This window comes from Miniopterus natalensis, chromosome 13 (assembly GCF_054644295.1).
Source record: "Miniopterus natalensis isolate mMinNat1 chromosome 13, mMinNat1.hap1, whole genome shotgun sequence".
Classification (NCBI taxonomy): domain Eukaryota; kingdom Metazoa; phylum Chordata; class Mammalia; order Chiroptera; family Miniopteridae; genus Miniopterus; species Miniopterus natalensis.
In genome coordinates, this window is record NC_142093.1 from 26,251,883 (window position 1) to 26,271,059 (window position 19,177).

Below are 19,177 nucleotides of genomic sequence, written 5' to 3' on the forward strand. Positions count from 1 at the left end.
CTCAGATCTCCATTCGAATATCCACTCCCTGCCTCAGACGGTTCATAATCTTCCTAAACACTCGCCGAAGCCTCTGCACATGACCATCTTGGAAAGCTTGTCACAGTGCTTTTGTTCTATGTGTTCACCTGTATCCCCTAGGGTTGAATGTTTGCATGTGTGCCTTGGGGTTGGTGGAATCTCAGATACGCACAGGGTGGCAAATAAATAAATTTATTTCCTGGCACATTCTCTAGCTTATTGTAAATATGCAGCAATATTCACTGGATGAATGAATGAATACCCAAGTGAATTAAATTACATAAAACTTTTATCACAGTTTCAAGGAAATTTCACAAAAACCTTTCTAAATTCTTTAAGGAACTTGGACATAGAATTCGGCTTAAGTTAAACGGGATTTTATAAAAGTGAAGTAATCTGATTACTTGAGTTAGCTATTTAACTTAGCACAAACTAGCCTACAAATGCGTAAAAATTGTTTTGTAGAATTACAGTATGCGTAGTAATAACAGGGCAATCCACATCTGAAGTGTAAGATTCATGGAATGCGTAGCATAAGCTAGAACTTAATGTTATTTATCTCTCATCTATGGAAATGTAAGTGTAAAAGACTATACAACAGCCCTATTAATTTATAAGATACTTAAATAATGTAAATGAATATATTATTTGTATATCCCCCCACCCTATTCACCCATCCATGGCCTTGTATCCAACACATTTTGTTCAACGTATATTTTTGGAAGTTGAGGTCCATTTTCCCAAAGTTTCATTTGTCATTGGACTGACCTATACTCACCCTTTAACTAATTCAACCACAATAAAGTCATTTCCATCCCCACTGTTATAGAGAATGAGTCCATCTAGGGATGTTGTCTTGAACTGGAAAAAAAGATGCATAGACGTGTAGGCTTGCAGTGTAGCTAAGGCCACATAGCTAGCTTTGGTCTTGAAGGTGACAGGGTCGGCTATGATGTTCCGGAAGCCAAACCTGGCATTGAGCTCACAGTAATCTATGTCACCATTTTTACACAGGTCAATGTAGGCCATTCCATTAAATGTCAGGCTCTGAAGGTGTCCGATGAAGTTGGAGGGGACAGAGGACAGATACCGCCGTTCCGTGATGATGCCAGTCTCTATGTTATGGAACTCCAGCCTGGTATGATCGCCTGCCATTTGACCTAAATGGGAGGATCGTGCACTGTTATTTCCCATACCTGGAAGGCACTTTCAACTTAGAACAACATCACATTTTAACATACAAGAATGCCTCCTTGATATTCAATTACATATAGTAAAAAACACAGAAGTGATGTTAAAGGGCTAGGCTGAATCACACAGCACAACTTTCTTAAGTCAGGTTTTAGTCTCTGCAAACTGTAGTCTTAGCAACAATCGTTCTCATTAGCCAAAGTGACAGGGTTTTTAAAACGTAGAGGAAGAAAAAAAAAAGGAAGTGAGTAATGGAGAAAGGAAGGGAGAGAGAGAGGCTGAAAAGGGGGGAGAGAGAAAAAAGAATAGGAAATAACGAAGAAAAGGGGGGAAGGAGTGGGGGAGGGAGGCCAGGGAAGGGTTTAGAGGCAATGACTGTCCTAAGTCATCCCCGTAGAAAGTGATATGTCCCAGCTTCTTGGTGATGATTTTCTTTATAAGAAATGTTCTTTAAAAAAAAAAAAAAGTGATTGTATATTTTCCTATGGCCAATTAAAATAATGAAGAGCTTCTGACTGTTCTTCCAATAATGAGCCATGAAAGTGTGTTTGAAGTTAAGTGTGTCACTTCCACCTTCCTTTTTCTGGGCTGAATAATTTCCACAGTCTATGCCATTTCCCCTGAACTCATGTTTTGAATAACTAAATTGAACACAATGTACTAATTCAAGGCATGCCCAATGTTGAGAATACCAGTAAAATTAGTCCACGTTACCAAGGTTATAATCTTCTTTAAACACCTGAGGATGAAGCTTGGTTGCAGATTTACATGGTGATTCACTCTTCAAGTCACCCCCCATCCCTCTTCTGCCATATTTCTCTGTCATCCCCAGTGAAAGCCAACCTAGTACCATTTTACCTCCAGACTGACAATTGCACCTACCTTCAGGGTTGAAGATAAACTAAATTTTAAAAGATATAAACTTGGTTTTTAAGATACAACATAAAGTACTTTATCACTGCTAGTGATTCACTCCCAACATCTTGATCTTGCTAATGAAACTCATTCACTTTCTTCTGAAACTCAAAAAGGTCATTAAAATCGCAATCATGTTCTTCCAGGTACTTTCACTACTCCGTCTGGCATAACTGGAAAGTTTACTAAGCTCACCCTATCCCATCATCCATGATATTAATGAAAATATTCATTAGAATCAATCCCAGGATCAGCCCCTGAGAAAATTCACTGCACCTCTTTCCATGTGTAATGAAGATTGCAGAGCCACATGTGTGGGTCACCTTCAAAGAGTCTGACAGATTTCCATTTCTTTAGTCAAGACAGTAAAATATTAGACGGCATTTTAAGGAAATGCCTGTCAGTACAGTATAAAAGGCACACTCTTTTTTGTGCAAGAAAAATTGTCTACATACTTAATTGACTTTGAGGCTTTATAAACTCACTGGTGTAAAACTCTCTCCCCTAATCTGAACTTGACTCTACTTAATTTTCACACCTGTTTACTAATCCTTGATACTGGTAACATTTGTCCTGTCCCCCTGGGTGTGTTCTCGTTTTAGTCATTGGTTTGTTTTAATCCCCTCTCTGATTTTTTTTTTTTTAAGTATATCTTTATTGATTTCAGAGAGAGGAAGGGAGAGGGAGAGAGAGAGATAGAAACATCAATGATGAGAGAGTCATTGATTGAGCCCGCAACCCGGGCATGTGCCCTGACCGGGAATCGAACCCCAATCGCCTGGATCCTAGGTCGATGCTCAACCACTGAGCCACGGCAGCCAGGCTGAAAACTTTTTTTTAAACAAAAAATACCACTGTATCGAATTGTCTTCCTCCTTCCTCCTCACTAAGTCTCCTGCTTTTCTAGGTGGTGCAAAAATACAATGAGATCCTTAGCAATGCTGGTTTCCTGCGTGACATCGCTTCTTTCTCCTTCAGCTCCTCTTGTTCAACGGCCTCCACACTGCTCTGTGGAAAACTCTCTCTTCGGTGGCAAATAAAGTGAGCCTTTAATCATTTTCAAATATAAAGCTCTGGAGACACCGGTAACATTGAATTAACAAGCCATATAGAATGAAAAATATAAAAAGTTTAAAAATTGCTTGGGCTTTTCTAACTCTTTGTATTGATTTTTAACCTGTTCACGATATTAAAATCTGAGTTTTAACTCAGTGAGCCCATCCCAATCCTGAAATTGTCATATTTCTTCTTAAAAGTTCCATTAACAAACCAACCGACAGGAAAGAAATATCCGGGAAAAATATTTCAAATACTTGAAGTTAAGTATCACCCCCATATTGTCCAGTTCTTGGCAGCACTGAAACAGTGAAATGCATTTTGTTTAGGAAGACTGAGAAGTTCAATACTAAAAACAGCGCATGATGTCTGTTTTCTTTTCTCAAAGGAGTAGGATATGTATGCAGAGCATACATGATAAAAACGTAGTAAAATAGTGGTGGAGAAGCCACAGCCCAGTTACAAGAAAAATCATTATGGCCCTTGTTCAAGAGCCTATTCTTTCTTTAATACGCGCATATAAATTGCCTTGACAGTAATAGCGGATATGCTGGCTCCAGGGAGAGAATTAGCACCTCAAAGCCATTATCCACTGACTGAGAAAACATTAACTGCTGCCTTTAAAAAACTCTTTTTCCCTCAGACTTTATTCCAGTGTTTAATCCTCTCTTAAGTAATGTAGCCGTCTCTACACTTGTATACATACATTGATTTTAAAAATTAAGGACTTTAAAGGAGAAACATGTTTAAGGCTCTGACCATTTAAAAACCCACTGTCTTTTCCAGAGAGTTCGCAGGAAGAAGAATTTGAAATTAGCAAAATGCCTCTGATCAAAGTGACTGGAGTAGAGCAGATTGGTGATCATTTCTGATAAAAAAAAACAAAAAACAAAACCCACCCAGATGGTGCGTTTGCATAATAATCTCAATATCTAAATCAAATCTTTTGACCTAAACTGATAGCAAGGTCAGCTTCTTTAGGTGCAGCCTTGCCCAGAGTTGGGTTACTTGCTGCTGCGGAAGGAAGCAACCGGCCAGGCTTACGCTGACCTGCTAATTCACTTAGGGTTCTGAGTATGTAGTACGTGTATGTGTCAGGAAATTAAAAAACAGTGGTAGGAGGAGCAGACGTGGACCCTGTTTTCACAAAACTCACAGCCTGTTGGCAGAAGGCAGACAAAAACATGTCAGGAAATAACTAAGCACACGAGGACAACACTCAGAAAAGTGTTAGGAATTTGATGAGCCGATTATTACCGTGTTGGTGAATATAAAATGGGAGAAATACCTGAGTTGATATTTAACTTGAATTTGAAGGATTAAAAAGAGAAAGCCATGCTAAGACAGGAGAAGAGGAATGGGCAGATGGATTCCGAGAGTACAAATCAACAAAGGCTCTCGGGAGCAGAAGAACTAAAAAGTGTGGCTAGAAAGTCATGAGGAAGTGAGGTTAGCGGCTCATATCAGACGGAAAAGAGGGTCAGGGCTCAGCTACCAGGGCACCTCCTGATTACTCCAGGAGCTACTGCAGGGTTTTAGGCAGGTGGGAGCCGCGAGTCAGGGTGGGCGTGGGCGTGTACGTGTGCGTGCGTGCATGTGGGTGTGCGAGTGTGTGTGTGTGTTTAATCTCTCTGACGGAGAGAGTTTGGACTAGGGTGATTACAGAAGACATGAAAAAGAAAGAACAAAATACGATCATTGTGCAGATATAATCTGCAGGATTTACTAATGATGTTCAGGATGGACAGACAGAGTGATGAGTTGAAACCCAAGGACTCTCCACTTGGGAACCCCATGTATTTTATAGAACCCTTTCCCATCTGAATCCTCAGAAATCTCTCCCTTTGGGCGTCTTTGCTGGTAACTGCTGTCTTCATCGCCCAGCTGAGGGGCAGACATCTCCAAGAACAGCTTGAGTATGGACTGCCCTGTGTTCGACAGACACTTGACTTAACAGTGAATATATAACTGTAACTTAAAGATGTGGTCAAATGTAGGATTTTGCATGCAGAGTTTTTAGTGCTTTCCTTTTCAAAAATGTTCCTTTTCAGTGATTTCTGACTTTTTGTAAAACCTAATAAGAAATCCCCATTGCTTTCCTGATACATAGGTGGCTTCAAGTGGCCACTAGAGTGTCTGAAAAAAATTCCATCCTAGACTTAAGCCTCAATGGCAAGTTTCCATTGTTATCTTTGGAAACCATTTCTAACAATATCAATTGTGGCTGACTTTTTTATTATGACTTATTCACTTTCATGAGATCTTTGACAAAACATAATCCCACAAATCACCCTGATGAAAACTCATCAATTAAAGGTAAATTACCACAGAAAAGAAAAAATTGTCTTTAGCTCTGAGCAGCAAAATGCTGGGAATTGGAGGAAGGAAAGAGGTGGAGTGGAATATTGGGAGGAAAATGCCTAATTTAGGTGAATTATCAATGTTGACTCGGCTTGTGTTCCCTTATCATCTTTACACTCTGGGAAAGAGCATGTTGGTTCCCACAATTGAAAAAAAATATATTCAATTCCTACAGAGCAGTGGGTAGAATCTAATTTCTGCTCTAAGGCCTTGGCAATCTTGAGAAATAGTAAGTGGCAGGCTAATTTCCTGAAATGCTAGTTTATATTTTGCCTTTCCTTCAATATAAGAAGCTAGCCAAGTCCTTTGTACCATGTTGCTTCAAAGGCTTTTTCTTGGCAGAGAGCGGAAGCTGCTGGAAGACGATGTTTTTTCTAGTCTTTTGCAATGGCCTGATTCAAGGTGTTTCCAAAAGAGAAAAGAAGAGAGCAGAACACATATGAGGACTGAAAGAGACAATAAGGAGATCACCACTGACCAGGAAAGAGTTGGTGGGATTTAGGAGTACTGAGTGCCAGCAACTTGATCTCTGGTGAGGTCCAGAGATTCAGATAGAATTGGTGAGGCAAACATAGGGAGACTGGGCCACTGCCCTTCAGCTGTAGGGGTCAGCAAAGACTCTTTGCTCCATTTAGATCAGAAGCAGCAGAGTTCTTGCAGTTCAAGGTACAAACTTGGAAAACTCGTTTTCGTAAGGCATAATGGACCATGAGTCAAAGGCAAACAATCTAACAAACAACACATCTAGGTTCTCTTCTCAGTTCTGGTAATAATGGTATTTCAAAGAAACATAAGCCACTTAGACCTTACCTGCTCATTTCTAGCCCTCTTCACAAAACTCCAGTTGTCCAAACAATGGGTGCTAATCTACAAAAACTATTCATTCATCTTCTTGGAACTAGCTTCCTGATGAAAACTAGCTGAACTTCAGCTTACACTTCATCCAAAGCTCTGCAAAAGCTCTGCCTCCCTTCCCTAAGTTCATACAACTCCTTCAGAGCTTACTCATACTCGGCAATTCTGAATAAAAGCTCTGGTCATGGTTCTCTGGTTAATTTTCTTCCTCAGAGAATAAAAGGACATATGATAGCAGGGGTCTCTCAATGCCAATCCATGGACCATATGCATGAGAGTCCTCTGAAGAGATTTTAAGAAGAAAAAAAATCACCGTGCTCCCCCCAGACTTCCATGGTGTCAGGCTAGAAATTGATCCTTTCAAAGCTCTTCAGATGATTTGAAACAGAGTGAAGTTGCACCTACATGTAGAAAACATGTTTGAAAAGCCATTAAAGACTAATGAAATAGGATACTAAGAGATCTATGAATTGGCAGTTTGCCTCCTTTGAACTCAGGAATAATTCTCTCAAAAGTTAAAATCCCATATATGATATTTCCACATTGATGGAATCAACTGATCTCTAATTATGGGAACATCCCACCCCCACCCCCACCTTGCATGAATGTAAAACAGATGCTTCTGTGCTGCCCAAGGGCCATCTTTGCCTTGTACTACAATAGTTAACATGAAGATGTTCTCTAAAGAAGAAAAAAGAGCTGTATCCCAGCAGGTCATGTGCTTGAAGTTATTTTCAGCAGAGAGAGTAAAGGCCCACCGAATACTCTTTCATTAAGTTCCCCTGTGTCTCTGGGGTGGAGCTTTATATAGCTCACCTCAGTTAGGAATCTACAAATCAGGGATTGAACTTGACATCCTTAATATTAGAGTTTAACTAACTGGAGTAAATGGCCAAGAATGATCTATTATAACTTATAAGGAAAAAGCAGTTCACCTAACAGAATTCCAGCATGTTCATCAATGTACTTGGAAGCTAAAAAGTGTAACAGGCTGCTGTGCATCACCAAACTATAGAAGAAACAAAGAAACTGAACAGAAATTGGCAATGTGAACAATGACTTCAATATTTATGAGACACGAAGAGATATATCAAGCCACAAACTTAAAATATTTTATAATCGTAAGTTCTTCTTGAATTATTAAATAGATAAAAACATGATATGAATGTGTTGTTCATTTGAGAGGTAAAACACTTAACATGCTGCTTAGTAAATAAAATTGTTTCTGAGAAAATAGGCACTAAACTTCTGGACCTTGGTCTTAGAAAACATATTATGACCTTGATTCCAAAAGCAAGGGAAGTAAAGGCAAAAGTAAATGAATGGGTCTAAAAAGCTTCTGCACAACAAAAGAAAATTCTAAGGAAACAAAAAGGCAACCAACCAAATGCGAGGAGATATTTGCAAACAATAGCTCTGATAAGGGGTTAATATCCAAAATATATAAAGAACTCATACAACTTAACGCCAAACAAACAATCCAATTAAAAACTGGGCAGAGGACCTGAACAGACACTTCTGCCAAGAACACATCCAAATGGCTAATAGATATATGAAAAGATGCTCAACTTCACTACCTATTAAGAAAATGCAAATCAAAACTACAATGAGATTTTACCTCACACCTCTTAGAATGGTTATTATCAACAAGACAAGTAATAACAAGTGTTGGAGAGGTTGTGGAGAAAAAGGAACCTGGTGGGAATGTAAACTGGTACAGCCGCTACGGAAAACAGCATGGAGGTTCCTCAAAAAATTAAGAATAGAGTTACCATATGACCCAGCAATCCCTCTTCTGAGTACCTACCAGAAAAATTTGAAAACATTTATTTGCAAAGATATATGCACCCCCTATATTAATTGCAGCATCATTCATGGTGGCAAAGACACGGAAACAATTGAAATGTCCTTTGATAGATGACTGGGTAAAGAAGATATGGTACATATATTCCATGGAATACTATTCAGCCATAAGAACAGATGAAATACTGACATTTGCAACAACATGGATGGACCTTGAGAATATTGTGCTAAGTGAAATAAGTCAGAAAAAGCTAAGAACCATATATCAATCATATGTGGACTATAAAATTGAAACTTATAGACACAGACAAGAGGGAAGGGGGTGTGGGGGCAGTAAAGGGTAAAGGGGGGCAAATATATGGTGACAGAAGATGATTTGATTTTGGGTGGTGGGCACACAGTGCAATATACAGATCATGATTATAGAAATGTACACTTGAAACCTATATAATCTTATTAACCAATGTCACCCCAATAAATTTAATAAAATATTTTTTTAAAAAAAGGAAAGAACACTGAAAGACAAACCACACACATACAGAAAAAGAACTCTTTATCAGCTTCAAGTTGTGCACATGGATTTCAGTCACCTGCAGTAAATGGGAAAGTCTAAAGCTCCAGAAAAAGAGAGGGCAATGGGGACAGTGGGGTTTACCTGTCATGGCCTGTTGGTCATCCACCGTTAGCTTTAAACTTTTTCCTCGACGAACCACACGCACTGTGTGCCATTCATTATCATTGAGGTTATAGCCGGCAAAAAGGGTCTCGGGACCTTTGCCTGTAGAATATGCCAAACAGTCATTATGGACACTCAGAATCAGGCAAGCAAATGAACCTCACAGAGAGTGAGAGAAAGAGACAAAGAAAGGGGGAAAGCGAGGGAGAGGGAGGAGAGAGAAGAAATGCGAGAGATAGGGGAGAAAGGAGAGAGAGAGAGAGAGAGAGAGAGAGAGAGAGAGAGAGAGAGAGAGAGAGAGAGAGACTGGCTGGATCAACTTTCAAGCCCATTAGAGTCATAGCAAGCAAGGAAAATGACAAGTTAACAGACATTCTGGTGTGAAACGTTAAGAAGACTCTTTAACATTATGTGTTGATCTAAGACAAGCGAATGAACCTGTTGTCATAAATAGGCACAGTCAACACAGCGCTGGGAAGCCTCCCACACTTGCACACCCCTTTCCCCCCAAGGAGGTCTCTGATTTTTGCAGCTATCACTTCTTTGCTCATGTAGCAGCCGGCAGTCGTGTACCTCTGATTCCTGGAGAGATATGACCGTGAACCATTTTCAGCGAGTGGCCACTGGCTGGATTAGACTCCGGAGAGGAGGCCGCTGTGGGTCCCACCCTGCGTGAGGGCTGCTCTTCGCTCTGACCTCACGTACCTCCAGCGTTCACCAAGGTCTTACACTTAAGGAAATGCTGCGTCTGAAAACTAAGTCTAGTGGAGGCACAGAAACTGAGTGTAGGTAAAAGTATTGAATCTTAGAAAACAAGGAAAATGGAAGTCACAGACAAAAAAGGGCCACATAGTGGGTGGGAAGGAATAAAAAGTGATGTTGAACACCATCAGTAGAGGGCAGGGATTCCCAGGTGAAAACCAAAAGAAAGAGGGAAAGAAGTGTAACCGAGACAGTAACCGCCAGTGAGTCTATGGCAGTCGAAATTCCATTTATCTATGAAATTTAAACTGGCTTAGAACAGACAGATTATCTCAGAAAGTTTTTCTGTGGAAATTATTGAAATGGCAAAGTTAGACAAATGTCCCTCTTCTACTTAAAAATAAAACAAGGGAAAATAGCTTTTAGTATAACTAGAAAATTTTTATAGGAAAATAAGCACTTCAACTGATCTGACATTATGACTCATTGAGAAAAATAGTGAAAAGTTTTTAAAGATACATTATTTGGTTTTTAAAGATACATTATTTGGTGATGGATTTCAGTTTTTAAAGTGATGAAATTTACTAATACATGACATCATTGAGTTTAATGACTTTCATCTGATTCTGGATCAGGATTTGCTCCACAATTTCTTCAACTAAATTCTGTCAACAAAACCAATCAATGTCCAAGGAGCATAGGACAAACTAAAATGCCAATGGGGAGAGAGACCAAAAGAGAAAAAAATAAATAAGGGAACCACGGAGAAGAAACCTCAGTAGTCAGTCCGACAAGAGATCATTCATTGTTTGCTTTCAGTACTGCAGACCATCCCCCCGGCTCCCTGATGTCTCTCTTAGGATGTTACTGATGATAGGAGGTCTGCATTCCTTGGTTGGGGTTTCTCTGGAGCATAAAATAAGCCAGTGATATAATTTTGTAGGATGAACTAGATTCTGTAGATTTTGTAGGATGAACTGCCTAATTCTTTAAATAGGGCCATCATGAAGACTGGAGATCATCTCTTGTTGTTTCTTTAGAAAAGTTACATTCATCCGGATACATGAATAAAAGCCCATCTAGATAGAACAGTTTTAAGAGATTTATCACTAAATAACTAGAGGAAGCCGGTTAGTTCAGCAACTGCAAAAATGCTTTGAGACCAAATGTTGAAAGCAAGTTCCAGGATGAAAGGAACTCTTTCTAGTTTCAATAGTGAAGAAAGAAGTGTCTAATAGCTCTGCAGAATCTTAGCGTCCTACTGGCAGCAAGGGTCATTCTTAGTTTTGATCTCTGCAAAGAGAATATATCATTTTAAGCTATTTTTATAGGGGAGATCTTTCTCCCCCCCCTTAGAAATGTGCGCTTTTGAAGCAGCTCCACTCCCGTTCTCTTAATTTTAGAAGTGTTTTGTCAAGAAAAAGAAGCTTAAGGGTGATATCACCATTATACCCCATCCTGGGCTTGATCCTGCAGTAAAGTCATAATGCTTAATCTATGAAACAACGATTTCCATAACAACAGGCACAAAATCCAATTAAAAATAACCCTTGGGTTCATAAAAATCTCTGTGGGGCAACGTCAAGCTCCTTTCTTGCATTATTAAAAATGTGAAGAGATTGATTTTGGAAGACAAGGCTTTTAAAAATGCACTTAATATTCTCAGCTCAACAGGACGTTATCCATGCAACATGGAGTGTGATAAAGAGAGCGCTGGACAGGGATCTAAGAACTGTGCTTGCTAGTCCTTGATTTGCTACTAAGAAAGAAGTTGGGGGCTGGGAAATGCTTATTATGTTCCAGGCACTTTATCTGTTAACTTACTTCATCTTTACATTATTATCATTTTACAGATGTGGAATTAAAGGCCTAGAAAACTGAAATTCCTTGTCCCAAGGTCATATAGTAGACTGTGATAGAAAGGTGTTCCATCCCAGATTGGCCTACTCAAAGCCTGCATACCTTCCCTTGCCTTATCCTGCCTCCCAGCTATGTGACCCTTGGCTGGCAACTTACATTTTGTTTTCCCCATATCTGAACGAAGGGGGTGGAAAATTTGCTCATCATGACTTCCAGCTTGCTCTACAGAATGATCACAATGATAGCAAATGTTAACTACCCTCTGAGTCACGATGGAAGAACCACCCTAACAATACACTGTACCTGTCACTGGGAATACTGAAGGGACTGGTACTAAAGGCATATATAGAGGAAAGGCCATTTATTTGGGGCGTGATCCACTCATAATCAGCAATCTACAAAGTGATTCAGTTTCTGGTGGTCTTAATTAACACCTTCAACTTATAAAGTGAAGAGAAGGTCTAGCTGATCTTTACAATCCCTTTGAGATCTCACATTCTTAGATATTTAAAACACATGGAATTGATAAAGAAAGGTTCTTAACTATTGAAATTCTGAGTTTGAGAGTCATTTGTCCTCTTGTCTAGATTTGAAAGGCAAAATTATAGTCACTCGAGTCATTAAAAATCTGAGTTCTTTTTGAGATTTCTTCTTTCTTTGGGGATATCAAAAGGTGTCCCCCCCCCCCACATTAATGTGTTATAGATCAAACATTCATATCTTTAGCATTGATGCTTAATGCGATGGTATTAGGGAGTGGGGCCTTTGTGAGGGAATTAGGTCTAAGTGAGGTCATGAGAGTAGAGCCCCCATGATGGAATTAGTGCTCCTATAAGAAGAGAAAGAGACATTGGAGTTCTTTCTCTCTGCCATGTGAGGATACAAAAATATGGTGGCCATCTGCAAGCCAGGATGAGAGCCCTAACCAAAACCCAAACCTGCCAGCACCTTGATCTTAGACTTGTCAGCTTCCAAAACTATGAAAAATAAACATCTGTGGTGTAAGCCACCCAGTTCATGGTATTTTGTTATAGTAGCCTTAGCAGACTGAGATAGTGAGCAATATTTTAAAGAGTTTAAGGAAAGTTCATAGCATTGCTTCCATTTTAAAGACAATCATTCCTTGTGTTTTGTAGGGAGTTACCACTTATATGTAATTTTATACTTGATTCTTACTATAATCTATTATTTAAGCCACAGAAACATAGTTTTTTTCCATTTTTTAGTTTAAAAAAGCAGATTGAGAAAGGTTGAGTATATTGTAAGTCTCAGTCAATAAGGAGTGAATTTCTGATTGATCTTTAGATCTTCCATCTCCATTCCAGAGTCCTTTCCACAGCTCCCAAAACAATATGCAGATAGCAAAAGTACAATGCGGCTGAATGCCCACATGTAATATTTGCCAGACTGGATCAAAATCCAGCTCTATAGGCTAATGTTATTTTAAAGAATTTTAGAACTAGAAGGGGCATGGGAGGTATGGAAATTCACTGAGCCATCTACAAACAAAGAACCTGAGGTCTAAAGTGGTTAGATGATGTTCCTCTGGTCACTACTTAACTGTGCAGTCCAGGTCTCCAGACTGTCAATCTATTGAAATTTTAAAAATTATCCTGCCCATTATATTATGCCGAACTAAAGTGAACTTTTCAAAGAACACCAAGATATGAGTCTACGGTTTGGTCCATGACAGCTATTTGAACTGCATCCAAGTTGAAAACCAAGGAAGAATAAATAAGGCTTAGTAAAAGCGCCAGTCTTTTGAAAAGTTTAAGCCATGCTATAACTGTTCTCTAGTTAGTGATATTCACTGGATTTTCTGATCACTCTGTAAGTAAAACTTATTAATTACAGAGAGTGGTAGACACAATAAAAATTTTAGGTTTCCTCAATCTAGTTCAAGTTAATTGTCCTATTAATACTTACCCATTTGTGAATTCCAGGTGGCTCTAAGATTTTACTCCTAAGAGGGTTTGGAAATAACCACAATTTAAGGGGCGACAGGAAATGGGAGATTACCAGTTAGCCAAACAAATTTTTCTTTGAAATCTACTACTCTTACAGAGCACTGATTTACCAGTCAGAGATACACATAAAAGGTGGTAGCTGTTTTTGGTCAGATTAGTAACCACATTTGCAAATTACTTTTCATCTCCACTTTCACTATGGGAGGAGATGGTGGTGAAAATTGGATTTTTGTCCCTGTCTGTTATCAACTAACTGTGCTACCTTAAGTAAGTCATTTATCTTCCTTATTTCTTATATTTTTATCTGTGTAATAAGAATGATTGATAAAAGCAAATACTCTCCTATAGCCAACTTTTAACTCTGTCATTCTTGGAAGGACCAGAACTTCTCTGTACCATATTCCCACCTTGCGGCTACATGAAAGAGTGCAATATTAATGGGACGTTCTCTAAATTTATAACATTTTCATTACTATCATTTTTGCTATTGTTAATTTCATTTTTCTTTTGACATGGGCAGGGAGAGAGCAGAGAGAACTTTAAGGAGAGTTATTCTAGACCTATTGCTAAACTCGAATGAAACTAGTAGGGCAATATTGAAGTATTCTAAAAAAATGTGTTTATTAATTTATATAGTCAAACTTTAAGGGGGAAAACTGTTTTTGTCCTCTTGGTGTCCCCAACAGAACACAGCCCCAAATAATCAATAAATGATGAGACAGGAGCGGGAAATGCACCATTCTGTGGAGCAGGACACGCCCCTGCTTCATGGACAAGTTCACTTAGAAAACAAAATCGCTGATCCGAAGGCTGTGTGGTGACAGAGTGAAGCCATCCTTGAGGCGCCCTTTCTCTGAGCTGTGGCACAGGATTCTCGCCCCGGTTCCAATCACCAGGGCAGGCTGGCAGCGTTGGAGACGGGCCCAGTGTGCCTCTGACTGTCCCTTCCTCAGAACAAATACAGTTGTGCAATGTGAAAACCCAGGAGCTACAGGAGGGCAGTGGTTTATCATTCTTTTTAAAGCAGTGGAATCCCCCTCCCCTGTAATCTTGCATAAGAATAAAAACCATATAAAGGGGGAGTTGCAACAAGTTAAAGTGGCAGGCTAACGGGGCCCCAGGCATCACCCGGGAACCCTGGACCCCACAGAACCCTCCAGGGGGCTCATTTATCTCTGCGGGTAAAAGATGATTTTATCAGAAACTCCAGCAAAAGCTTTTTAAAATATCTTTTGCACGTAACCCTTTGCTTTTAAAATTAGATTTGATTTACAAAAAAAAAAAAAAAAATTGTAGTTTATGAATCAAAAAACTATTTTACCAGAAAGTCACTTATTATGTCTAACAAGACCCAGAGGTCTTGAACGCTGCCATTCTGGTCTGTCTCTAGCCTCCGTTCTCAACACACCCTTAAATACAAGTCCAAGTTCATGGGCTTTTCTGAAGATTTGTCGGTCATTTCCTCTTGTATCACGTGAGCTGGGGAACAGATTGCCTTGCCTTATTTCTGTGCACCAGGACACCAAGATTTAGGATGTGCACATAATTTTAGCAACTTCATCTTTCTCTTTAAAGCAATTCTTTTTTTGCATACTGGCTTTCCTCCTCCAATTAGTTAAAATTACTTTTGTTAGTCCCTTTAAATTCTATTGAAAAGTATTGAGCATAAATCAATAAGTGAATTATTTAATGAAGAAAACAATACCTTCCAAGGGATATACAAATAAGCCAACTGTCTCATTTTGCAGATAAGTCCATGGGAGGTTAGTTGATAAATGTACCTCCCACAAGATTAAACAAGCCTTTATTTACTGATTTCGGGTTTGCTTACAAGTGTATTTTAAATTCATTTTCATATTTTGGAACCAATTTTACTTGTATACACATATGTATATTTGGAACAAAATTACATATGACAAGATGCATATAATACTAACTTTGGATCCGTTTTAGAAGAAAGCCTTGTGTGCAAATGTCCTGTGAACTACTTATACTGGTTTTTCAATGTAGACCAAAAAAAATAGTAAAGAGGAATAAAAAAGCATAAAACAAAGCTGAGAAATCTATGAGGCAGTATGATCGAAGGCGTCTAGGAGACTAAAATGTGGAGCTGAAAGATGGATGTGGTTTGAGAAGATCAGACCCATACCAATTATCTTTTGATTTTTTAAAACACACTGTGGGTCACAAAGCTGAGACTTACATACCCTTTAGGTAGCAATCTCCCTCTACTGTTCTATTTTAAAGATGCTAAATACATGAATGGACCACCTGTATCAAGTACCTTATCTCTCAGTACAGTTAAAACGGTTTGGTTTTGACTTTCCTTTTCACTGCCTTACACATCAAATATAAGTAACTTCTGCTTTGTAACTCTACCTAGTTATGTCAGTGGCTAATCTGCTTGCTGAAAATTAAACCACTGACTGAGCGTGAGGGTTCTTACAGGAGCTTCTGCAAATGCATAACCTACCCTGCTGTATAGACGATAAAGCAGGTCGGGATCCATCCCATTTGCCTCCTAGAAACGGTCCATTTTCTATCTCCATTGTGCTAAGAATAGGCTGTGTCTTTTCAACCACAGTTATCCCGACTAAGGACGAGCAGGATGTGAGAGTGGATCTTAAAGTGTCCATAGTTATGCTACACATCTTTTTAAAAAACTAGCATTGCCTTATACATAGAAATTAATTCTATATTCATACATGACTGTTCAACTGTTTTAGATCAAGAAACTGCCTATAACATCCAGTAATGGAGTCACACATTTCAGCAGCCTATATATAAACAAGTGGGTGTGTCTGTGTTTCAATAAAGCTGCTTATTGAAACAGGCAGTCAGTCTGTGGGCTGAGACAATTTAAGTTTCCCTTTCTCATAAACTTTTACACTAAGTATAAAGAAATAAGTAATGGTTTAAAAATATTCAAGAACTTAAGAGTCAGGAGACCTGAGTCTTAGATTCAATGTTGCCATTAAATCTAACACAACTGTAATGATACTCAGTCTAATTCTTTTCCTGGGCTTAGTCTCAGTTTTCTTATCAATAACCACAACAGCAACAAAAACCAAAAGCAATTTAAGGTTTTAAATGTCATAAGCCAATTGCAAAGTCCTCCTACTTCTAAAATCTAGTTGCCTTTCCTGTTCCACAAATTTAGAACCATGGCCTTTATTAAAATGGATGATATTTGTGTGTGTGTATAAAATTAGGTTTATCTGTATCAACTTCTCCAGGTACTACCAAGTTTTACTTGACAGTTGATGTTGAGGACAACAGCCTCCCCTGGGAAGGTGGAAACACGCCTGTCACTGTGACAATAATGGGAAGAGAGAAAAGCCGGAGAAACAGAAGCAAAGGCCACCCTGCTTGACGCCTGAGTCCTGGTTCCTGGCGGCAGCCCTTCCTACCTGCAAATGACAAGAGCGCCTGCCTCTCAGGTTGTAATTATGACACCTGCATTCTGCCATTAGTTTCTGGTTTAAAAAAATTTTCTTTAAAAAACAATATGACCTCTGCTTTAGAAAGAAAATAAAAGGAGAGTAACTCTCCACATTGAATATTTCTATTTTATCTTTCTCAATTTCTAGATAATGGATTGGAAACAAAATTATTTTGTTTTTATTTCTCACATTTAATTACAAATTAAGATTAGACACATGCAAATGGTACTTCCAGAATCTCCTTTTTCTAGTCACTGACATTACTAAGGGAAGGACAGACTAAATAATCTGTGAGCCCAATGTCAAATGAATTAAAGGATTTCAGGGCGGTAACAGCAGGGCATTAATCCAAGCCCAGGCCCCTCTAAGCATGGGGTCCTGGGTGACCACACAAGCCGCACGCTGGGAAAGCCAGCCCCGATTAGGTTTATATATTTGGTGCTTATTTATTTTTAAAGTTTCCCTTAATTAACTCTGTGTTCAAGAATGGGCACACAAGGCTGGAGGCAAACATGTCATTTATCCAGGTAAGAGGTACAGCTGAGTCACCTCTCTCACAGTGTCTGCGCTTAGTGACAAGGCCTCTGGGGTGTCAGGGAAGCTGTCGGCTGTTGCAGAGCTGTCTTGCTGGCCGGGCCTAGTGCCAATCATGACTTGGGTTTGGTGACAGACCAATCACCCGAACCACCTTGAGACTGAACTACCTGGCCAGCCACGTAACTCCTCTGTCTTCTCTATCCATCCTCAGCTCTCTCTAATTAAGCTATGAGTACATCCTTGAGAACTGTTCAGAATGAACTTACAAAGAGCTATTCACGCCCAACCTGTGTGGCTCAGTGGCTGAGCGTCAACCCAGGACCAAGAGGTCAAGGTTCGGTTCCCAGTCAGAGAACGTGCTGATTTGCAGGCTCACCCCCAGGAGGGAGCAGCAGGAGGCGGCCCATCAGTGACTCTCTCTCATCATTGATGTTTCCACCTCTCCCTCTCCCTTCCTCTCTCTCTAAAAATCAATAAAAACATATAAAAAAAGAGCTATTCACCTTTTCTGTCCAAGCAAAGAGACATTAATAGAGTCCTAATGACAAACAAATTTCTTCATACGAAAAATACTAGAAACATCCCTCCCCAATTAAAAAGCACTTTGAGCAAATTATACAAAGTCAAGACATTATGCTTGGAGGTGTTTGGTTTTCAAAAATGAAAACTAGCAACAGGAGCAAGACATCTGATAACCTTTTAAAATCCATCAGAGAAATGAAGGAGTTATATGCTACTTAATGACACTGTATTTGTTTTGGTTGGATCCTTATTTAAATCTTTTCTTGTTTTGTTAACTTTCTAAAATGTACATATCTTGGTCCACCGCATGTGCCTGGACTCACAGACTGGGCTTTTATCCAGTTTCCATCAGTTTCTAGCTGTGAGATCTTGGGGAAACTAAGTGCTTGGAGTCTCCAGTATTCTTACCTGTAAACTACGCTAACAATGGAAATGTTCCGCAGCATAAGCTTCCTGCACTTTAATCACTTTAAACAAGGCCTGGGATAGGTAAGCCCTCAGGCACAGTGAGGTTAATAGCAACTACTGTGACCAGTGTTACATTGTCACTCTCTCCTTTCAGTGGGCTTCCCATTTCATAGGAAATATCCTGTGTCCCATGGTTCAGCGCCTTGAACGTAACAGCCGTTCACCAAGTATTCATTGAATGGTTGTAACTGTATAGATTTTGTTGGATTGTTTCTTATGGTAGATGAAATACCTCTTGGTATTCCATTAATCTAAATAGCTAATGAAAAGTAATTCCATTAACTTTTAATGTCTACATTCACAAGGAAGTATCGATAAATAGAAAGCTTTATCCCTTTGTTTTCATATTTGCAGCATAGAATCTGGTAAGTCGTACAGTTGTAGACCCTGGGTAACTCACTCAGTTTTCTAGTTAATTATTTAGACAGCTTTTTTTTGCTTAGTTCCCTTGAAAATAAATGTAATGATGCGTTGAGCCTAAGAGAGCAAAATTACCTAAACCAGCAGTCAGTAACTTCCAAATGCAAAGTAAGTAGCTGGCTTAGGAATTGGGGGATTCAAGACTTAATGAGTGTTTAATTATAAGAAAACATGGATCTTGCCTCCAAAAGGGTTTCACTTTGGAGAACTGGAAAAAGCACCCCACAGAGACCCCTCTGCCATTTTCAAAGCCCACACCAACCCTATTCTTTTATCTACAAAATAAACTTCAGCATATGTAGCTGCCTTACCTCCTGCTCCATAGCTGGCTAAATATCATCGCTCTAGGCAAATAAATAAACAAGGTTTAAATCTTTTAA

At 39.2% G+C, this 19,177-nt stretch overlaps 1 protein-coding gene across 9 annotated transcripts in view; it reads right to left on the minus strand.

Moving 5' to 3' along the window:
* The window catches only part of NRXN1 (neurexin 1), a 916,310-nt gene that overhangs the window by 463,454 nt on the left and 433,679 nt on the right, over positions 1-19,177 (minus strand). For all 9 annotated transcript variants that reach the window (XM_087823555.1, XM_087823549.1, XM_087823546.1 and 6 more), the window contains 2 exons: positions 8,858-8,980; positions 800-1,181 (listed from right to left, as the gene is read on the minus strand). In XM_087823555.1, the coding sequence (XP_087679681.1) occupies positions 800-1,181; positions 8,858-8,980 (505 nt within the window). The remainder of the gene's footprint in view (positions 1-799; positions 1,182-8,857; positions 8,981-19,177) is intronic.